The sequence below is a fragment of the Cebus imitator genome, unplaced genomic scaffold (assembly GCF_001604975.1).
Source record: "Cebus imitator isolate Cc_AM_T3 unplaced genomic scaffold, Cebus_imitator-1.0 Scaffold329, whole genome shotgun sequence".
NCBI lineage: Eukaryota > Metazoa > Chordata > Mammalia > Primates > Cebidae > Cebus > Cebus imitator.
Genome location: NW_016107644.1, coordinates 2761127 through 2780744, shown reverse-complemented (window position 1 = coordinate 2780744; position 19618 = coordinate 2761127). Strand labels below are relative to the sequence as shown.

The window sequence follows — 19618 nt, the reverse complement described above, 5'->3', positions numbered from 1 at the left end:
CTGGGGCTCAGGGTAAGCAGCAGGGGATCAGGGTGGGCGGCAGGGGCTCAGGTTGAGTATCTGCGGCTCAGGGTGGGCGGCTGGGGCTCAGGGTGGGTGGCAGGGGCTCAGGGTGGATGGCAGGGGCTCAGGGTAGGTGGCTGAGGCTGGCACTGTCCTCCTTGTGCCTGGAGGCATCTGGTCACCTCTGCCTCGTGTCTTCTTCCTCGGCCATCAGGCACATGCCCACCCTTGGGCAGCCTCCCAGCCCCTCAGAGCCAGGGCAACGGTCCGATGAAGGGCTGCACTACCCCAGGCTCCATAGAGACCACGTGTGCAGGGACGCAGGTGTTTCCTGGGCATTGAGGGAGTAAAGGCCTTTATCTCTTTACCTAGAGACCCTGGGGTTATTTCCGCTCCTTCCTTCACATTCAAAAAAAACTTCTGAAGTTAAGAGAATGCTCGCTGCTGCTCCCTGCTGTGGCTGAGGGGCGTGTCCGCCTTCCTGCTGCACAGGTGGCCCTTGTGAAGTAACGCCTCTCCTGTCTCTGTCTTGCAGCAGGTGTCCAGGAGCCCCCTGAAGGAGTTTGACAAGGAGAAAGCCTGGAAAGCTGCCATGGTGCAAATGGCCCAGTGACCCCCAGACGGGGAACTGGGCAGCAGTGCCCAGCCTGGCCCCGAGCGCAGAAATGCAGAGCCCCTAATCGCCCTGAGCTGCTGCCTCTAACACCTCCCTTTCCCTTGTGCAAGGGCAGACCAGGCTGCAGGTGAGGTTTTCAATTCCTAGGGTAGTTTCATTTTAAAATAGGCCAACATTGGCTATTCTGTGCCTCAGATCAGTCGGATCCAAACGGCTCCCATGTCCTAATAGCAGGAGCGTGGCCGCAGCTTCCCAGGCCGAGGAAGGGCCCTGGTTCAGCCTCTGAGAGCCCCCCTGAGCAGACCCCAGCCTGGCTCTCTTGTAGCTTGGGCTGGAGTGGACTCTCCGACCATGGTCTCCGAGTCTCCTGCCCACTCTGACCCAGCTTCCTCCCTCCACTCTTGGTCTATCCCAGGCACTCAGTCAGCCCGGTGGGACCTTACCCACTTCCCTGCGAGGTGCACCTGCCCCAGGCTCAGCCTGCCCAGCAGCGCTTCCTGGACAGTGAGAGCAAGGCTGGGCGCTGCTGTCCTGGCTGGAGAGCCTCGGGGGCCGCTCCTCCAGAGCCCAGGGCCAAGTGACACAGGCTGCCTCCGCTCTCCCAGGTGAAATCCACACCGGCTTGCCTGCCCTCTCTTCCCACTTAGACCCAGTCATGCCGGGATCCACCTCCACACTGGCTGGCCTTGTCCCAGGTGCATTCATGCCCAGCTTGGAGTGCCACGTGACCGCTGCTGTGAGAGGCAGTGTTCTTGGGGGTGCCGATGAGTCTAAGGCTTTGTAATCAGGTTGGAGAGTGTCTCCCTGGCCCCAGTGACAGGGGAAGCTGAGCCCCTCCCTCCTGTGTTTGCTCCCGTTACTCAAAATGCAGGACAGACCAGGCCAGAGCCTAGGAACCCTCCCAGGTTCGCCCGGCCCTCTACCTCGTAGCAGGTGCTTGGTATTCATCTTCACTGATAAGGCCCAGGGCAGTGGTTTTCTCCATCTCTGCTGTTCTGAGGTCTTAGGGTACAGCCCAGGTGGTCACTGCTAACCTGCCAGGCTTCGGGGACTGCTGGGTGTGAGAATAAAACACTGACTTTGAGTGGCGCCAGGGCCAGGAGTGGGTTTCCCTGCCGTCTCCTCATCCCCCTGCGGGCGCCTGCGTCCTCCCAGCTGACCCGGCAGTAGATCCGCAGTGAGTTGGGGCAGCTGTGAAACTGGGAGGGCTGCTGGTTGGTAATTACTTTCCAGCAGGTGTTTTCCTTCACAAGGTCGTACATCACAGGGGTTTGTTTCTTCCCTTCTGGTCTGAGAGGATAGCAGCATCAAGAAGACATGAACATTTCCTCTTTACTGCCGCGGGTTATACTGACGGGTCCCCCATGGGCTGCTGGGAAGGCCTGGAGATGCATTCTGCGGCCCGGGAGATGCCGCTGGACGGGGCAGCCTGTAGACCCTCCCGGGGCTCTCACTGCTGAACAGGTGACTCTGGCTGCCGAGGTACCTTCATGGTGTTCGTGACAAGTGGGATCATTATTTTCAACCAATCGAGGGGAATGCAGGCCAGATGCCTCCCCAGCTGCTCCGAGAGGAGACAAGCCAGGCCCTCTCTGCTGACTTGGGCCCGGAAGGACAGAGTCAGGGGCCGGCAAACACCTTGGCCACGCCCCAAACAAGCATCACGGTGGGAGAGGAGAGGCTGCTGTCACGGGCACCCAATGCAGACCCCACCCCGTCTGCAGGACACCCCTGCCTCTGTCAGCTCTGAGGCCAGGGGCCAGGTGGGGTCTGCTCCTGGGAATGGGGTGGGAGCCACAGGGACAGCACGGGGCGGGCTGATGGGGGCAGACCAGAGAGTTTCAGAGCCAGAATGAGGCACCTGGGGAGTTTTTACTGGCTCCACTTTCTTATCTTAGAGAGCTTAACAAATCCGGACAGATGGGTTTAAAAGAACTGTCTCTTTCAGCCTACATTTTTGTTTAATACGCTTGAACAATAAACGCTGACTTGTAGACGTGGCTGTGGCTCTTCAATGTTGGGTCTTGGCAGGGTCGGCTCAGCCAAGGTCTGAAGGCATCGGAAGGGACAAGCAGGAGGGGCGGGTGGAGGCAGGCTGATTTGTGTAGCCCCTAGAGGTCAGTGCTGGAGGGCTGGTGGGAGCCCAGTGGCTTTCCCAGGGTAAGAGGGAGGCAGCTGGAAAGAAACCACCCCAGCCAGGGGATACTCACCCCCAGTCAGTCCCCCACCAGCCCCTTCAGAGCCTGGCCAGAACCTCCCTTTTGGGGTATCTTGGGAAGGTAAATGCAAAATAAAGTTGATTTAAAACCAAATAAATCAGCTCCCTCAGCTTCGTCTAGGCAAAAAATAAAACAAACAACAAAGATGACATCTAGGTTTTGGAAAGGTCCCATGAGTCAGGGTCCTGACAGGGGGGTGGTGGGGGGGGTGGGGTGTGTGTGTGTGTCTTCCCTGCCCCCACTCCAAGGTGCCAGATCAGACCCGAACTGATGGGGTGGTGATCTGATCCGGGGGGCCAAGGACACAGGCTGTGTGGACCTAGGTGGGCTCAGAACGCCCCGGGGTAGGCAGCTGTGTGGGACACCGCAAGTGGCTCTACAAATACCAAAGCCTCCCAGGTTCCGCCACGGGAGGGGGGCGCTGCTGCGGTCACCCCGTCGCCCCCAACCGCCAGGACCCCCGGCACGCAGCCCCGGAGAAGCCGAGCGCCCGCTGCACCCTCACCCGCCCCTCCAGCCTGGCGTGGGGGCCCGGCCCAGGGAGAGAGGGCGGCGCGAGAGCCTCGGGAGGGCGAGAAGGCCCGGCACGGCTGGGGGGCTGCGAGGGAGGGGCAGGGTGTGACCCGCGGGTCTTTGTGACCTGGTGCCGGACTGAGTGTGACCCTCACAGCGGGGCGCGGGGCCGCAGCGTGTGACCTGGGGCTACCCCCAGGCCCTCCCCGTAGGCACCATGGCGCGCACCGTCCCGCGCCCCGGACCCCGCAGCCGCGCCTGCTCCGACAGCGGCCTGGGACCTGGACCCGGACCCCAGCCCGGCCCCCAACCCGGGCCCGGCCCCAACGCCGCCGACCGCTGCCCGTCAGGGCCCGAGGCCCCCGCGCGCCGCCGCCCCCCGCGCCCCCGCGCCCCCCGGGTCCCCCGCCGTCCGCGCAGCCCCACGCCCCGAGCCAGCCGCCGGCGCCCGGGTGCACAATGCGCTCGGCCGCCCCAGCACGTTGCTCTGGGCAACCGCAACACGCTGGGCGGCGCCAATGCGGACTGGGGCGCGATGGGAGCCACTGACCCAGTCCCCGGTGAGCTCGACACCCCCACCTCGGAACCGCAGACCCGCCCCCACCCCCGAACTCCAGGCCTAACCCCGCCCTGGGCCTCCGAATTCTAGACCCCAGAATTCCTAGGAACCCCAGAAACCCAAAGACACCTGCGCAGCTCCACCCACCCCGTCCCCCCTCGAAAGCCGAGAACTGTTGTCCCCGCCTGCCCCCATCTTCTCGGAGCTCCACAGCTGTCCACTCCCCTCTGCCTTCAGAACCCACCTCTCCTCATTAACCCAGACCTGCCCCCAACCCAAACTTTCCCCTCAACCCAGACCTGATCCCCAATTGAGACCTGATGCCCCCAGCCCAGACCGGACACCAAACCAGTGGTGACCCCAAACCCAGTCCTGACCCCAATCCCAGACCTGATCCCCAACCTAGACCTGATCCCCCACCTAGATCTGACCCCCAACCCAGACCTGACCCTTAATTCAAACCTGACCTCCAAGCCTCAGACCTGACCCCAAACACAGACCTGACTCCCCAGCCAGACCTGATGCCCAACACAGACCTGAACCCCAACCTCAGACCTAATCCCCAACCCCAGGCCCGATCCCCAACCCCATACCTGACCCCCAGCCCGGACCTGAACCTCCAACCCCAGACCCGACCCCCAACCTGGATGTGACCCCCAATGCCAGACCTGACCCCCAATGCAGACTTGACCCCCCAACATAGATTTCATTCCCAACCCCAGACTTAAGTCCTTAATCCAGATCTGACCCCAACCCCAGAGCTGACCCCAACCCCAGAGCTGACCCCCAACCCAGACCTGATCCCCAACCCCAGACCTGACCCCAACCCAGACCTGATCCCCAACCCAGACATGACCCCCCAACCCAGACCTGATCCCCAACCCAGACCTGACCCCCCAATCTCAGACATGACCCCAACCCAGACCTGACCCCAACCCCAGACCTGACCCCCCAGCCCAGACTGACCCCAACCCAGACCTGATCCCCCCAATCCCAGACATGACCCCCAACCCCAGGCCTGATCTCTAACCCCGGACCTGACCCCCTAACTCAGAACTGACCCCCAACCCAGAGCTGACCCCAACCCAGACCTGATCCCCTAACGCAGACCTGACCCTAGCCCAGACCTGACCCCATCCCAGACCAGATCCCCTAACTCAGACCTGACCCCACAACCCAGACCCCCAACTAGACCTGACCCCCAACCCCAGACCTGACCCCAATCCCAACGTCACCTCCAGCCTCAGACTTAGCCGCCAACCCAAACCTGACGCCCAACTCAGACCTGACCCCAGCCCAGACCTGATCTCCAACCCAGACTTGCCCCCCAACTCAGACCTGATCCCCCAACTAACACCTGACCCCAACCCCGACCTGACTCTCAGCTCGGGCCTCAGAACCCTCTTGCTCCTGGGGTCCTCCACACCCTCCTCGTTTCTCATAACCAGCGCACCCTCTCCTCTAGGGGCCGGAGGAGGGAAGGGTGAGCTGTCTGAGGCCAGCATGGAGCCAGAGAGGAAGGGGTTCTGGTCGGCTTCTTCAGATGGAGATGGGAGCAAAGAAAATAGTGGGTATCCTGTATGCCTGCATGCCAGCCACTCACCCAGAGCCGTGCTGCAGCTCCGATGCTCAGAGGCAGTTCTGGCTGCAGCCTGCTGCCCGGAAATCAGGGAATCCGGGGGCGGCCACATCACCGAGCTGCAGAACCAGGCACCTTCTTTTGTTGAATGGTCCAGGCAAAGGACCCCAGGGGTGTTGGGGGCGCTGGGTCCTGCCTCCTGCGCCCTAGTCCCACTGGCCAGCTTCCTGGGAAGCTGGGAAATTAAATGTGTGGGTGCGAAGGGCTCACCTGGCGGGTCGTGGGGGCTGTGCACTTTCCCTTCTCGTCCTTCGTGCCCTTGCCCTCTTCTATTCCATAGACACAGCATAACCATTTAATGGTTATTTCTTGATGATATGCTAAGTGAGGGGTGGAATATTCATGCCTCCCCTCTTTAGACCACCTGGGGTAACTTCCTGACATGGCCATGGCACTCATAACTGTCATGGCGCTGGTGGGAGTGTAGCGGTGAGCATGACCCGAGGTCACGCTCGTGACCGTCTTGGTTTTGGTGGGTTTTGGCCGGCTCCTTTATGGCACCCTGTTTTATCAGCAAGGTTTTTATGACCTGTATCTTGTGCCAACCCCCCATCTCATCCCGTGACTTAGAATGTCTTCACCACCTGGGAATGCAGCAGCCCGGCAGGTCTCAGCTTCCTTTTACACAGCTCCTGTTCAAGAGGCAGCTGCTCTGGTTCACGTGCCTTGGACACTTTTGCCGCTGTTGGTTCCTTGGGCCATTCTCCGGCCACACCCCCCTCCCACGGCTCTGGTCTCAATGACCGTGGATGGCTTTTGCTGACTCATGGATGGCATGCCTCAGAATATGCCATTTCATGTCTGGCCTCGTTAGACATGTGTCTTTTTTGTGTGTGTATGATGGAGTCTCGCTCTGTGCCCAGGCTGGAGTGCAATGGTGGGATCTTGGCTCACTGCAACCTCCGCCGCCTGGGTTCAAGTGATTCTCCTGCCTCAGCCTCCTGAGTAGCTGAGATCACAGGCACACGCCGCCATGCCCAGCTAATTTTTGTATTTTTAGTGGAGATGGGGTTTCACCATGTTGGTCAGGCTGGTCTTGAACTTCCGACCTTGTGATCTGCCCGCCTCGGCCTCCCAAAGGTGTGAGCCACCGCGCCTGGTGGGCAGATGTCTTTGAATTTGTTCTCCAGTCTGTGCTTTACCTCTTCATTTTCTTAACAAAGCAGAACATTTTAATGTTGGTGAAGTCCAGGACTTCATCAGTTTTAACGTGTATGGTTAGTGCTTTCGGGGACGGTTTGAGAAACGTTCTCCTGACCCGCGGTCATGAAGGTGCTCTCCGTGTTTTCTCCTAGAGGAGCGAAGATTAGTTTTTGGGCGTGTTGTCAGGCAGCGGTTACAGTTTGCCCTCTCCACACGGACGTACAGTTGTTCTCGCACCGTCCCCACTGAGGTGCTTCGGAGCTTTAGTCTAAATCAGTTGGCTGGACGGACACGGGTTTTTGGAGCCCAGGGGGTGGAGGAAGTGGCAGGAGGAGCTGGCGGGAGGGATTCTCCTGCCTCAGCCTCCCGAGTAGCTGGGATTACAGGCATGCGCCACCACGCACGGCTCACTTTTGTATTTTTAGTAGAGATGGGGTTTCGCCGTGTTGGCCGGGCTGGTCTTGAACTCCTGGCCTCATGTGATCCACCTGCCTCGGCCTCCTGCAGTGCTGGGATTACAGGCGTGAGCCACCGAACCAGCCCTGGGTGCCGTTTCCTTTGACTTGATGTCCTCTTTCTCTTTCACAGAAATAAAACAAGGAATTTCTCAAGACTTGGCTTCTTCCCCCAAATTAGACAGATACAAAATAGCAAGGCAGTTAACAGAAAAAGCAATCAAGGTAAATGCTCCTTGGGACTCTGTGGGGAGGGGGACACTTTTTTAAAAGAACGTTTGTTTTGGAACTTGGAGTCTGTCTGGCGTCTGACGCACTGTGCCTGAGAGCCGCAGCCTCCTCCCTGTGGGACTTGGCTGGAGTTACATTTATTTATTTATTTGTCTGTTTATTTATTTTTGAGGCAGAGTCTGGCTCTGTTGCCCAGGCTGGAGTGCAGTGGCGCAATCTCATCTCACCGCAACCTCCGCCTCCTGGGTTCAAGCAATTCTCGTGCCTCAGCCTCTTGAGTAGCTGGGACTACAGGTGCACGCCACCACACCTAGCTAAGCTAATTTTTTTATTTTTTGGTAGAATTGGAGGTTTCACTATGTTGACCAGGCTGGTCTTGAACTCCTGACCTCAGGTAATCCCAGCACTTTGGAAGGCCGAGGCAGGCAGATCATGAGGTCAGAAGTTCAAGACCAGTCTGGCCAATATAGTGAAAACCCATCTCTACTAAAAATACAAAAAATCAGCTGTGTGTGGCGGTGCACACCTGTAATCCCAGCTACTCGGGAGGCTGAGGCAGGAGAATTGTGTGAACCAGGGAGGCAGAGGTTGCAATTAGCGGAGATCGTACCATTGCACTCCAGCCCTGGCGACAGTGTGAGACTCTGTCTAAAAAAAAAAATTAGCCAGGCGTGGTGGCAGGCACCTGTAATCCCAGCAGCTACTTGGATACTCGGGAGGCTGAGGCAGGGAGAATTGCTTGAACCTGGAAGGTGGAGGTTGCAGTGAGCCGAGATCGCATCACTGCACTCTAGCCTGGGCGACAGAGCTAGATTCCATCTCAAAAAAAAAAATTACATATTGGGTGACAGGTGCCCCAAAATCTTAAAAATCACCACTAAAGAGCTTATCCATGTAACCAAAATCCACCTGTTCTCCAAAGATGATTGAAATAAAAATACCCTCTTGCCATCTTAGGAGAAGAAGATTTTCTCTATCTATGGGCACTACCCGGTGGTGCGTGCAGCCCTGCGGAGGAAGGGCTGGGTGGAGAAGAAGTTCCACTTCTTGCCCAGGGTCATTCCCGACTTCGAGAATGGCGGCACCGGGGTCACTGGTAGGGTATTGGAGGCGCGAGTCTCAGTGCAGGGAGTGCCTGTCTGCCACGGGCACGGGGGGGGGGAGGGTCCGTGCCAACCTGAGCATGCTGCCTGCCCTGGGGTCCCAGTGTGCAGGATGGAATCTCTCCGACTCCAGGTCTCCGTCGTCCTCCTGGCCTCCCTGCCCCAGGTTGTCATGCAGGGCAAGCCCTTTCAAGCCCCTGGCACTGCTCCCTTCTCAGTGTCCCTGTGGCCCCCACCCAGGCTGGGCCTCCTCTTGCCGGGGTGGCTTCCATAGTCCTGCTCTGCCTCACCCAGCCATCCCTCCTCCGGCCCCAGCTCCCCGAAGTCCACTCCTCAGGCCCCCACGGTACCCACTGCTCCTCACTGACCCTCTGCACAACTGTGTCTGTGTCCTCTTGGCCCCAGTGAGACCCAGATCAAATGTCCCCCACCTCCCCACCTCTGCCCGGGGCCCCATGGCCGCCATCACACCCCGGGCTGTCTCCACCGTTCCGCACCCCAGGACATCTGGGCCTCCAGGAATCCTGGGACCCCATGCCCTGTCACAGCCCTGGTGGGATTGCTGTCCTGTGGACGGTCACGGGATGTGTGTGGGCAGCCGGGATGTCCCGAGCCTGACCCAGCACCCACAGAGGCACCCGCTCTGCCAGGGGAAGTTGCCGTCCTGCCCGTGGCGGTGATAATGGAGTGCTGTGGAAGTCTGGCAGAGGCTCTATGTTCAGGCCTCCCGCTGTGTCTCGTTGGCAGATGATAAACATGCTGAAGTGAAAGAAAATCGAGAAACGGCTTTGGAGAGAATAGAGGACATCCACGACGTGATGGTACGTCCCCTGCGTGCGTCCTAATCAGCCTCGGCCTCCCCACGGCTTCTCACACTATCACCCTGCTCTGTGCCCGCTTGCCCATGTCCTGGGGGATGGCAGCCTGGTGGGGGCAAAACCCCAGTCACAGCAGGGCCCCTTGACCTGGGGTGGGGCGAGCCCTTCGGTGCTGGATGAGCCGCTGTGCAGGGGGCAGACCTGGTGCGCCCAGCTCCCTCTACCCACACTGGGCTGGCCTGCCGCATGCTCCTGGAAGCTGAGGGCCTTCCCGGCATGTATGTTGCAGGCCAGGCCTGGCCAGCGAGTGAGCTGGGGTCTCCAGCAACACCGCAGTGTGCCCTTCCACCTCCCCAGCCCAGTCTGGTTCCTCGGGGACACCCCACGCTCCCCCATAAAGAGGGTGAAAGAGAAACCAGAGTGGGAGGCAGCATTTGCAGTACTTACACTTTGAAAGATCAAATATCTAGGATATGTAAAGAACTCACAAATCCGTAATGAAAAGGCAAGCAGAAAAATGGGCACAGACTTGATCGGGCGCCTCCCCCGAGGCCAGCGAGCTCACTCTTCCAAGTTCCTGGGGTCAGTGCCATTCCCACGGACCCTGTGAGTGCTCCAGCGGCTCTGCAGGTCCCGGGAAAGAACATTCCTCACTGTTCTGGAGGCTGGAGGCCGGGTCAGGGGCAGCAGGGCTAGGCTGGTGAGGGCGCCCTGCTTCACAGACAGCTGACTTCTTTCTGCGTCCTCACACGGGCAAGGGTTTTTCTGGGGCCACTTTATAAGGGCCTCATGCTCACGACCTAATCCTAGAGCCCTGCCTCCTATGCCATCGCCTGGGGTTGAGGACCACAACACATGCATTTCGGGGGGACAGAAACATTCTGCCCACTAGGTGTGGAGGAGAGAGATGCAGGTGGCAGTTACCTGACGGGGGTGACTGGGGGACTTCGGTACTGTTGACGATGCAGTTTTTCACCCCAGCATGCAGTGGTTAGTGGTTAGCGGTTAGTATGCTACTATTTACACTTTTATATTTTTCTTTTTTTTTTTTTTTGAGACAGAGTTTCGCTCTTGTTACCCAGGCAGGAGTGCAGAGGCTCGATCTGGGCTCACTGCCACCTCTGCCTCCCAGGTTCAAGTGGTTCTCCTGCCTCAGCCTCCTGAGTAGCTGGGATTACAGGTGCACACCACCACACCTGGCTAATTTTTGTATTTTTAGTAGAGACGGGGTTTCACCTGTTGACCAGGCTGGTCTTGAACTCTTGACCTCAGGTGATCTGCCAGCCTTGACCTCCCAAAGTTCTGGGATTACAGGTGTGAGCCACCAGGCTCAGCCGTACACTTTTATATTTCTAAGATAATTCAAAACATATGTTAAAAATGAGACTTCTATCTGAAAATGACAAGGAAAGTGACAGATGCCACTCTGAGGGTAGGAACAGGAGGTTGGACCATGAAGTGCAGAGGGCCTGGGGCCCAGCTCCCTCCCTGGGGTCTGCACAGAGCAGGGTGGAGGGAGGCCCGGCCTGAGCTCACAGGGCACCGCGTGGAACCTTCCGCCTTGTGGAATGTCGCGTGTGGGATTCTGCCCGTGCAGGTAAATGTGCCTGTCTCTGTGTCCACACGCACTTGTCTGCAGAGACCGACTCAGATGGGTGCTCCCCAAGGTGTCAGGTCAGAGATTATCTCCTGGGGGAGGATTTTGAAGAATGTTTTCCTGCCTTGAATCTCTTTATATGGTTGGAATTCTTTTCAATTATTTTCTTTTCTTTTTCTTCTTCTTCTTTTCTTTTTTGGAAACAGAGTCTCTCTTTATTGCCCAGGCTGGAGTGCAGTGGTGCAATCTCGGCTCACTGCAACCTCCGCCTCCTGGGCTCAAGTGATCCTGTGTCTCAGCCTCCTGAGTAGCTGGGAGGGACTGCAGGTGCACACCACCACGCCCAGCTAATTTTTGCACTTTCAGTAGAGACAGGGTTTTGCCATGTTGACCAGGATGGTCTCAATCTCTTGACCTCGTGATCCACCCCCCTCAGGCTCCCAAAGTGCTGGGATTACAGGCCTGCGCCACCATGCCCGGCCTGGTTGGAATTCTGACTCAACACGGGCCATTGTTGTAAACAGAAAAGCCCCAACAGGACGCCCCGGCCTCAGGCCCCAGCTCCGCACCCAGCCTCTCTATCAGCAGGGCAGGATCAGAGGCCGGCGCCTGGGGCTCAGGTGGGGTTCTGCGGGTGGTGCAGGCCTGGTGGCCTCCATCCCGGGGACTGTGAGCTCCTGGTCGTGAAGTGTTGTGTATTCTACCTTGGCCAGTGGCTCGTCCCCACCCCATAGAGACCCCATGTGGAGGGCTCAGGTCCCACCTGCAGCTCCCACATCAGGGGTGGCTCCCCAGAGCACCAGGCCCCTGAGTGGAACCCTGTGTGGTCCTGGCTGCGCCCCAGGCCCCGTGTGCAGGAGGCCCTCAAGGAGCACGGCTAGGAGCCTCACGCTGCGCACAATTTATCCTCTGATGTTCGCCTCGCTCCGACACGTCCTGGCTGGCATGAACCTTGACTGCTGGCTATCATCAAAGACTTTCTTCTTGCCAGTCTAGGTTGGTAAAAAACGAGATGCCCTACCTCCTCTGGACCATCAAGAGGGACGTCATTGACTATCACAACCTGACCTGTGACCAGATGCTGAACCACGACGCCAAGACTGCCTCCTTCACCACCAAGGTGAGCTGCTGCTGAGGGTGGCCGGGGGCTGGCAGGAGCTGGCAAGGGTGGGGGGAGGGGCCTCTGCAGCCACTAGGGACCCCTGGTGGCTGGTCAGTGGCCATGGGTGGCCATAGGCGGCCACCACTCACCTCCTGGGTGCCTCCTGGGACTCCTGGTCTAACGCCATGGCCAGAAGCACTCAGTGCCCACCCCACCCCTAGCACCCGTGGACCCTTTGCTCTGTGTCTCTGGGTGAATCTCGGGGCTCAGGGCACGGAGGCCAAGCCAAAGATGGGGCTGAGTGGGAGCTGCCACTGGGCTTTGGGCCCTGAAGGGGCTGTGGGTCCCCAGGGGCAGGGGTGCAGCTCTCCGCCGCAGGGGTCCCTGACTAGGAATGTACGTCACTGGTTACTTTCCCGCCTCCCCCGTCCCTGGACCTGCACAAGGCAGCTGCCACACCTTTCCACCAAGGCCCAGGGTTGGGGCCTGGCCAGGATGCAGGGTGTGGGGACCCTGCTGAGGGAGGGGTAGGGCAGAGGGGCTTTCCTGGCACAGGGGCCCCCTCAGCAGGCCAGGTGTGGCTGCCTCAGCACAGTGTATGGGGCAGGGGCGGGGAATAAGGTGACCTTCCGCACCTGCCACCCCAAGGCCTCCTCCGGGTCAGGCCAGGGCCGGCGCTGCTGGTGGAAACACGGCTCCTGCAGAGACCCTGTGTGCAGAGCCTGGCCTGGGGCCCTGGGGGGCCGAGAGACTGGGGACCGGGAGGGGGAGGGCTCTGCCCCAGGGGTGCCCTGTGGTGCCCGGTGGTGCTCTGAGGTGGAAGGCGGGTCCTGCCTTTCGAGCGATGCGGAGTGGAGCTGCCCCTTGGGCCTAACGCGCCGCTGTCTCTGGAGATCGGGCTGTGCGTGAACATGCGGAGCCTGCCGTGGTACGTCCCGGCGAACCCCGACTCCTTCTTCCCACGCTGCTACAGCCTCTGCACCGACAGCGAGCAGCAGGAGTTCCTGGGTGAGTGACACGGCCCTGGGGCCCAGCCAGCACCCCAGCTCAGCACCTCTGGTCCCCTGGCAAGGGCTCGTCTGGAAACTTCCGTGGGCAACCTCGGAAGGGGGAGGGGCATTGCGGCTGTGGAGCGGGTGTTGGTCAGGGCAGGCGGGGGAGGCCCTGCTGGCTTGTGCCAGCTCAGAGTGGCGCTGCTCATCTTGGCCAGGCTGGGCATGGTCACCTTGCTGCTCAGCACACGAGCTGCAGGCCCCATGCGATGCATGCTCTGCCTTCTGAGACACAGCAGTGAGTGGGACGGGGCAGAGGGCCCAGTGCTGTCAGCAGAGAGGCTTCTAGAAAGATCCCCCTGGCACCGAGACAGATTGATGGGGCTAGGTCTGAGGACAGAGGACAGAGGCCATGGTCATGGCAGTGCAGGGGCCAGGGGTGCGGGGTGGGGGGAGGGCGGGCAGTCACCGAGTGTGTGGCCCTGCCTCTGGGCCTGGGGACAGTGCACGAGCCGCTGGGGTGAGGCCGGCTCCATGGTCAGAGGCCAAGGGTGCAGCTGGACAGCTGCAGTCACAGAGGTGCTGGGGGGAGAAGGACAGGCAGCGTGGGCTGTGGGAGCAGGCCTGGCCTCCACCAGCTGTGAGGGCAGGAAGTGGGGCAGGTGCGGGAGCCTCTGAGGCCCTGGCCCCAACTCCAGTCCCCAGCCCAGGCTCAGGTGCAGGGTGAGGCCATGCTGTCCTTCAGTTCCGGCTTGAGCAGAGGATGAGGCTGTGCTGTCCTTCCAGATGACTTCCGGCGTACCATGGCATCCAGCATCCTCAAGTGGGTGGTCAGTCACCAGAGCTTTGGCAGGAGCAAGCCCAGGGCCCAGGCGGAGGAGGCTGAGAGCAGCGAGCTGAGCAGCAGGACAGGTGTGTAGGGCGTGGGGCCGGGGCAGGCAGTGCCAGGCCGCCAGAGCTGGGGGCCTCCACGGGGGCCCTCCTGTCTCCTGGGCATGGTCAGTCTCGAGGGTCCGAGCAGCCAGGACCAGATGCAGCCATGCCTCAGACTCTCGATTCTCACAGCAAACGGGTTTCCTGATCTAACCGTGGGGCTAACGCCGAAGTCGCCCGGTTTGTGAAGCACCTGGCAGTTGACACAGCCCTGGGACATCCGAGTCCCACGCTCACCACCACAGTTCCGTGCCACGGACGTGATTCCAGCCTGTGGTCAGGGGCCTGCTGTGCCCCATGGCCACCCTGATGCCACAGCCCAAATCTCCCCAGAAAGGCCCCATGGGAGAGAACACAGGAAGGTCCAGGGAGAGGTGCCAGGTGGTGCGGGGACGTGAGCCAGCCATCGTGGTTTTGGACAAAATCCAAATCTTTCTTGTTACTTTAATAAAATGTGGTTTCTAGAGCAGTTTTAGGTTCACAGCACCGCCGAGCAGAGGCCCAGGATTTGCCATGTGCCTCCCCCGCTGTCGACACCCTCTCCAGAGCGGTGCGTTCACTGCAACTGCTGACTGTTGAACATGAGTGCATTAGACTTTTAGTGTGTATTTGTGCCAATCAGACGGCCGCAGGGCTCCACCGAGGGAAGGGCTCTTCTAGGTAAACGTGGAAGAAACAAATCCCGATTGCTGAGCGCTGGGGCCGTGGCCTCGTCTGTGCTGAGTGGGAACTTTGCCCAGCGGGCTGCCTGTGACTGGCTGTGCTCAGGTTTCACTTTCAGTTCTGAGTTAGGTTTTGGCTTGCTTATGTTGGACACGAGGCCACTTGGGCCACCTCAGTCCGATGGCCTCCTAATTAATGATTCGGTTTTTCTTTTGAGATGAAGTCTCACTCTGTCACTCAGGCGGAGTGCAAAATGGTGTGATCTCAGCTCGCTGCAACCTCCACCTCCCTGGTTCAAGTGATTCTCCTGCCTCAGCCTCCTGAGTAGCTGGGATTACAGGCACACGACACCACACCTGGCTAATTTTTTGTATTTTTAGTAGAGATGGGGTTTTACGATGTTGGCCAGGCTGATCTCGAACTCCTGACCTCAAGTGATCCACCCACCTTGGCCGCCCACAGTGCTGGGATTACAGGCTTGAGCCACTGCACCTGGCCTAATTAATAATTTTAACACAGTTGATGAACTTACATTGACACATCATGGTAACCCAAATGGTTTTACACATTCTGCAGGTTTGGACAAATGTATGATGACATGTATCCACCATTCCAGTATCAGACAGAGAAGATCCCCAGCCCGAAAATGCTCTGTGATCTGTCTCCTCATTCCCCCACCCCGACCCCAAGCTCCTGGCCACCACTGATCTTTTTCTGTCTCCATGGTTTTGCCTTTTCTACAATGCCATTTGGATAGAACCACATAGTATGGAGCCTTTTCAGATGGGCTTCTTTGACTTAGTGATATGCATTTAAGATTCTTCCAAGTCTTTTCACGGCTTGATAGCTCACCCTTTTTAGTGCTGAGTAATATTCCACTCTCTGGATCCACCACTGTTTATTTATCTGTTCATCTACTGAAAGACATATTGGTCACTTCCAGGTTTTGACAATCATGAATAATGTTTCCGTAAACATCTGTGTGCAGGCCTTTGTGTGGCCATAAGTTTTGACCTCCTCTGGGCAGATACCAAGGAGTGCACTTACTGGGTGGTGTGGCAAGAGTATGTTTAGTTTTCTAAGAAACTGCCAGACTGTCTTCCAAAGTAGCTGCACCATTTTGCATTTCCACCAGCAATGAGGAAGAGTTCCTGTCCTCCACATCCTCACCAACGTTTGATGTTGTTAGTGTTCTGTGTGTTCCATTCTCCTGGGTCTGTCATAGTGCCTCATTATTGTTGTGATTTGCGATCCACAGTGGCATTTGATGTTGAACGTGTGTTCATATGCTTGTTTTCCATCTGTATAGATTTTTTGGTGAGGTGACTGTTCAGAGTCACATTTGTGAATTATGTTTTCTGGCTAGGTGTGGTGGTTCACATCTGTAATCCCAGCACTTTGGGAGGCCGAGGCAGATGGATCACTTGAGGTCAGGAGTTTGAGACCAGCTAGGCTACCATGGTGAAACTCCATCTCTACTAAAAATACAAAATTAACTAGGTGTGATGGTGGGCACTTGTAATCCCAGCTACTTGAGAGGCTGAGGCACAAGAATTTCTTGAACCTGGAAGGTGGAGGTTGCAGTGAGCCAAGATCTTGCCATTGCACTCCAGCCTGGGTAACAAAAGCAAAACTCCGTCTCAAAAAAAAAATAAATAAATAAATAAATAAAATTATGTTTTCTTATTGTTGACTTTCAAGAGTTCTCTGCATACTCTAGATAACATTCCTTTATTAGATGTGTGCAAATATTTCCTCCCAATCTATGGCTTGTCTTCTCACTGTCCTTTACAGAGCAGAAGCTTTTCATTTTAATGAAGTTGTACTTATGAGTAATTGCTACTGTGGGGCACTGAGAGTCAGGCGGCAGGGTCCACGTTTGTTTGGGGAGGTGGTACTCACGGAGCCAGTGGAGGATGGGGCCGTTCAGGGGGAGGGAGTCACCTCACAGACGCAGGCGTGGCATCCAGGGTGGCTGCCCAGAGAAGCTTTGTGGGGTCTTGGGTGCCTGCCTGGGTATCAGGGCACAGAGGGAGTGGAGCTGCCTTTGTTCATGGCTTTAGGCATCACTCCACGAGGTGGGCGGGGCTGCCTCCTTGTGGGGTTCCACACTCCTTGTGCCTGTGTGTGGGTTTCAGATGCTGAAAATGCTGAGGCAAAGCTCAGGGGCCTTCCCGGGCAGCTTGTGGACGTCGTGTGCAAGGTGTGCCAAACCTACCTGGGGAAGCTGGAGCATGAGGACATCGACGTGGCAGAGGGCACCACGGAGGACCTCACCGAGGCCGAGTGGGAGGACCTGACCCAGCAGTACTACGCCCTCATTCAGTAAGACTTGCGCAGGCCTCGGCTCACAGAGCCCGAAGTATAGCCTCCCTCAGCATGCGCCAGAGCCGGCGAGTGGGGATTGCAGGAGCTGCAGGGGCCGTGCGGCCTCTGGGAACTGGGTCACCTGTCTGGGCATTAACTTACCTGTGGGGTATTCTTGTTGGGTATTGGGGTGTCTGGATGTTGGGGCTTCTGGGTGTCGAGAAGCTTGTTGTATATTGAGGCACTTGTCTGGAGGCTGGGATGCTTGTTGGGTATTGAGGCATCTGTCTGGATATTGGGCTGCCTTACGGGTGTCAGGGCGCCTAGGCCCTATGTTACCTGTCCCACCAGGCCCCTGGTGACTGTTGAGAGGACGATATCCCCCTTGGGGTACCTTTGGGGAGTAACATTGTCTTGTGCATCTTCAAAATCCAGAAGGGTGTGATGTCATTTGAGCCCCCCACAGTCTGAGACAGGCAGGTGGGATTTGTCCGTTTCACAGCTGGGCCACCTGTCTCACTCTTGGCCATTGGCAAGTGACTGGCAGAGGCGTGCTTGGGCCCAGAGCTCCCGGCTCGCCAACCTCATCACCATTCACTGCTCCAGGGGTCCAAAGGCTGACCCTGGCCTTTCTGCCCCCTGCTGAGGGCCAAGTTCTTCCCGGAGCCAGGACTCCAGCATTCCCTTGACAGCAGCTACCAGAAAGAGGAATTGGGCAGAGGTGGCCCTGGTACCCCAGAAGCATGAGCAGCTGCCACCAGGGGCGAGTCTGTGAGGTCTGTCCACACTGACACATGTGGGGTTTTTGCGGTCTGTCCACGCTGACATGTGTGGGGTCAGTGAGGTCCATCCACACTGGCACACGTGGGATCTGTGAGGTCTGTCCACGCCGGCACACGTGGTATCTGTGAGGTCCATCCATGCCGGCACACGTGGTATCTGTGAGGTCCATCCACGCCGGCACACGTGGTATCTGTGAGGTCCATCCATGCCGGCACACGTGGTATCTGTGAGGTCCATCCATGCCGGCACATGTGGGATCTATGAGGTCCGTCCACACTGGTACACGTGGGGTCGGTGAGGTCCATCCACATCAGCACACGTGGGATCTGTGAGGTCTGTCCACATCAGCACACGTGGGATCTGTGAGGTCTGTCCACGCCAGCACACGTGGGATCTGTGAGGTCCATCCATGCCGGCACATGTAGGATCTATGAGGTCCGTCCACACTGGTACACGTGGGGTCGGTGAGGTCCATCCACATCAGCACACGTGGGATCTGTGAGGTCTGTTCACACCGGCACATGTGGGATCTATGCGGTCTGTCCATGTCGACACACGTGGGATCTGTGAGGTCCATCCACACCAGCACACGTGGGGTCGGTGAGGTCAAAAGGAAAGCTATATGATCATCTCAAAAGATGCAAAAATTGGTGAAACTTAATACCTGTTCTTGTAAATTCATATAGCAAACTAGGAAACGAAAAAACTTTTTTTTGAGATGGGGTCTCACTCTGTCCACCTAGGCTGGAGTGCAGTGGCACAGTCATAGCTCACTGCCACCTCAGACTCCTGGGTTCAAGCAATCTTTCCACCTCAGCTTCTCAAGTAGCTGGGACTCTGGGCACATGCCACCACACTGGCTAATTTTTAAATTTCTTTTGTAGAGACAGGGTCTTGCTGTGTTGCCCACGCTTGTCTTGAACTCCTAGCCTCAAGCAATCCTCCTGCTTTTGCCTCCCAAAGTGCCAGGATTACAGGCGTGACTGACTTCCACACAACTAAGTCTTTTCATTTGAAAGTTTAAGAATCCAACAGCTGACATATTTCTTAGTGGTTATATATTATTGAAAGTGAAATCAGAATAAGACAGATGCTCACCATCAGACTTCTGTTCAGCTTTGAATGGTCTGACTGGGTTTAATAGGACAGGAAAAAAGTAAGGCATGAAGATGAGAAAGGAAAAAATAAAATTCTTATTTGTAGATGACATGATTGTTCGTATAGAAAATTTAATATTTAAATAATTTAAATAAATTATAAAGCATTAAAATTAAGTGAAATCAGCAAGGTCACTGGGTTCAAACTTAATATACAAGATTCCATCATATTTCTATGTTCTAGCAGCAATTGTGAAATGAAATTCTAAAAACACAATACACTGACATCAAACAAACCTCTAGAAAAAAATCTAACAAAATACATTCAAGACCCTAAATTGAAAGTTATAAAATTAAAGAGAGAGTAAATACCTAACGTGTGTGTGTGCATGTGTATACCATGTTAATAAATCAGAAGACTCAATAGTGTAGCGATGCTTGTTTTTCTCAGACTAATTGATAGAGTCAGTGCAATCCCACCAGAATCCTGAGAGGTGTTTTTTTTTTTTTTTTTTTTTTAGGGGTAGGGTAGGGCAGGAGGAACTAATGAACTGATTTATATAGAAATATGAATAATTTAAGAAAAGCCAAAACAGACTTGATAAAGAAAAAATTATAGGACTTGTGCTCCAAATTTCAAGACTTACTCTAGATTTATGATAGTTAAAATGTGATATTGGGATAGGATCCAGGCTGGGCGTGATGGCTCACGCCTGTAATCCCAGCACTGTGGGAGGCTGAGTGGGTGGATCACAAGGTCAGGAGATTGAGACCGTCCTGACCAACATGGTGAAACCCTGTCTCTACTAAAAATACAAAAATTAGCCAGGTGTGGTGGTGGGCAC

At 56.7% G+C, this 19618-nt stretch overlaps 2 protein-coding genes across 8 annotated transcripts in view; both read left to right on the top strand.

Moving 5' to 3' along the window:
- Positions 1–1245, top strand: part of MLC1 (modulator of VRAC current 1) — a 24680-nt gene extending 23435 nt beyond the window's left edge. For 4 of the 6 annotated variants that reach the window (XM_017504875.2, XM_037730103.1, XM_017504874.2 and 1 more), the window contains one exon: positions 539–643. In XM_017504875.2, coding sequence (XP_017360364.1) covers positions 539–616 — 78 coding nt within the window. In that variant the 3' untranslated portion in view covers positions 617–643. Of the gene's footprint in view, positions 1–538 lie in introns of all 6 variants that reach the window. The other 2 variants (XM_017504878.2, XM_017504879.2) reach the window with 1 other exon arrangement.
- A 2600-nt stretch (positions 1246–3845) lies between these two features.
- Positions 3846–19618, top strand: part of TTLL8 (tubulin tyrosine ligase like 8) — a 28831-nt gene continuing 13058 nt past the window's right edge. The window contains exons 1-8 of one of the 2 annotated variants that reach the window (XM_017504976.2): positions 5207–5477; positions 7281–7372; positions 8336–8474; positions 9229–9302; positions 11888–12016; positions 12892–13006; positions 13777–13902; positions 16725–16911. In XM_017504976.2, coding sequence (XP_017360465.1) covers positions 5414–5477; positions 7281–7372; positions 8336–8474; positions 9229–9302; positions 11888–12016; positions 12892–13006; positions 13777–13902; positions 16725–16911 — 926 coding nt within the window. In that variant the 5' untranslated portion in view covers positions 5207–5413. Of the gene's footprint in view, positions 3912–5206; positions 5478–7280; positions 7373–8335; positions 8475–9228; positions 9303–11887; positions 12017–12891; positions 13007–13776; positions 13903–16724; positions 16912–19618 lie in introns of those variants that run through there. The other variant, XR_005196394.1, reaches the window with a different exon arrangement.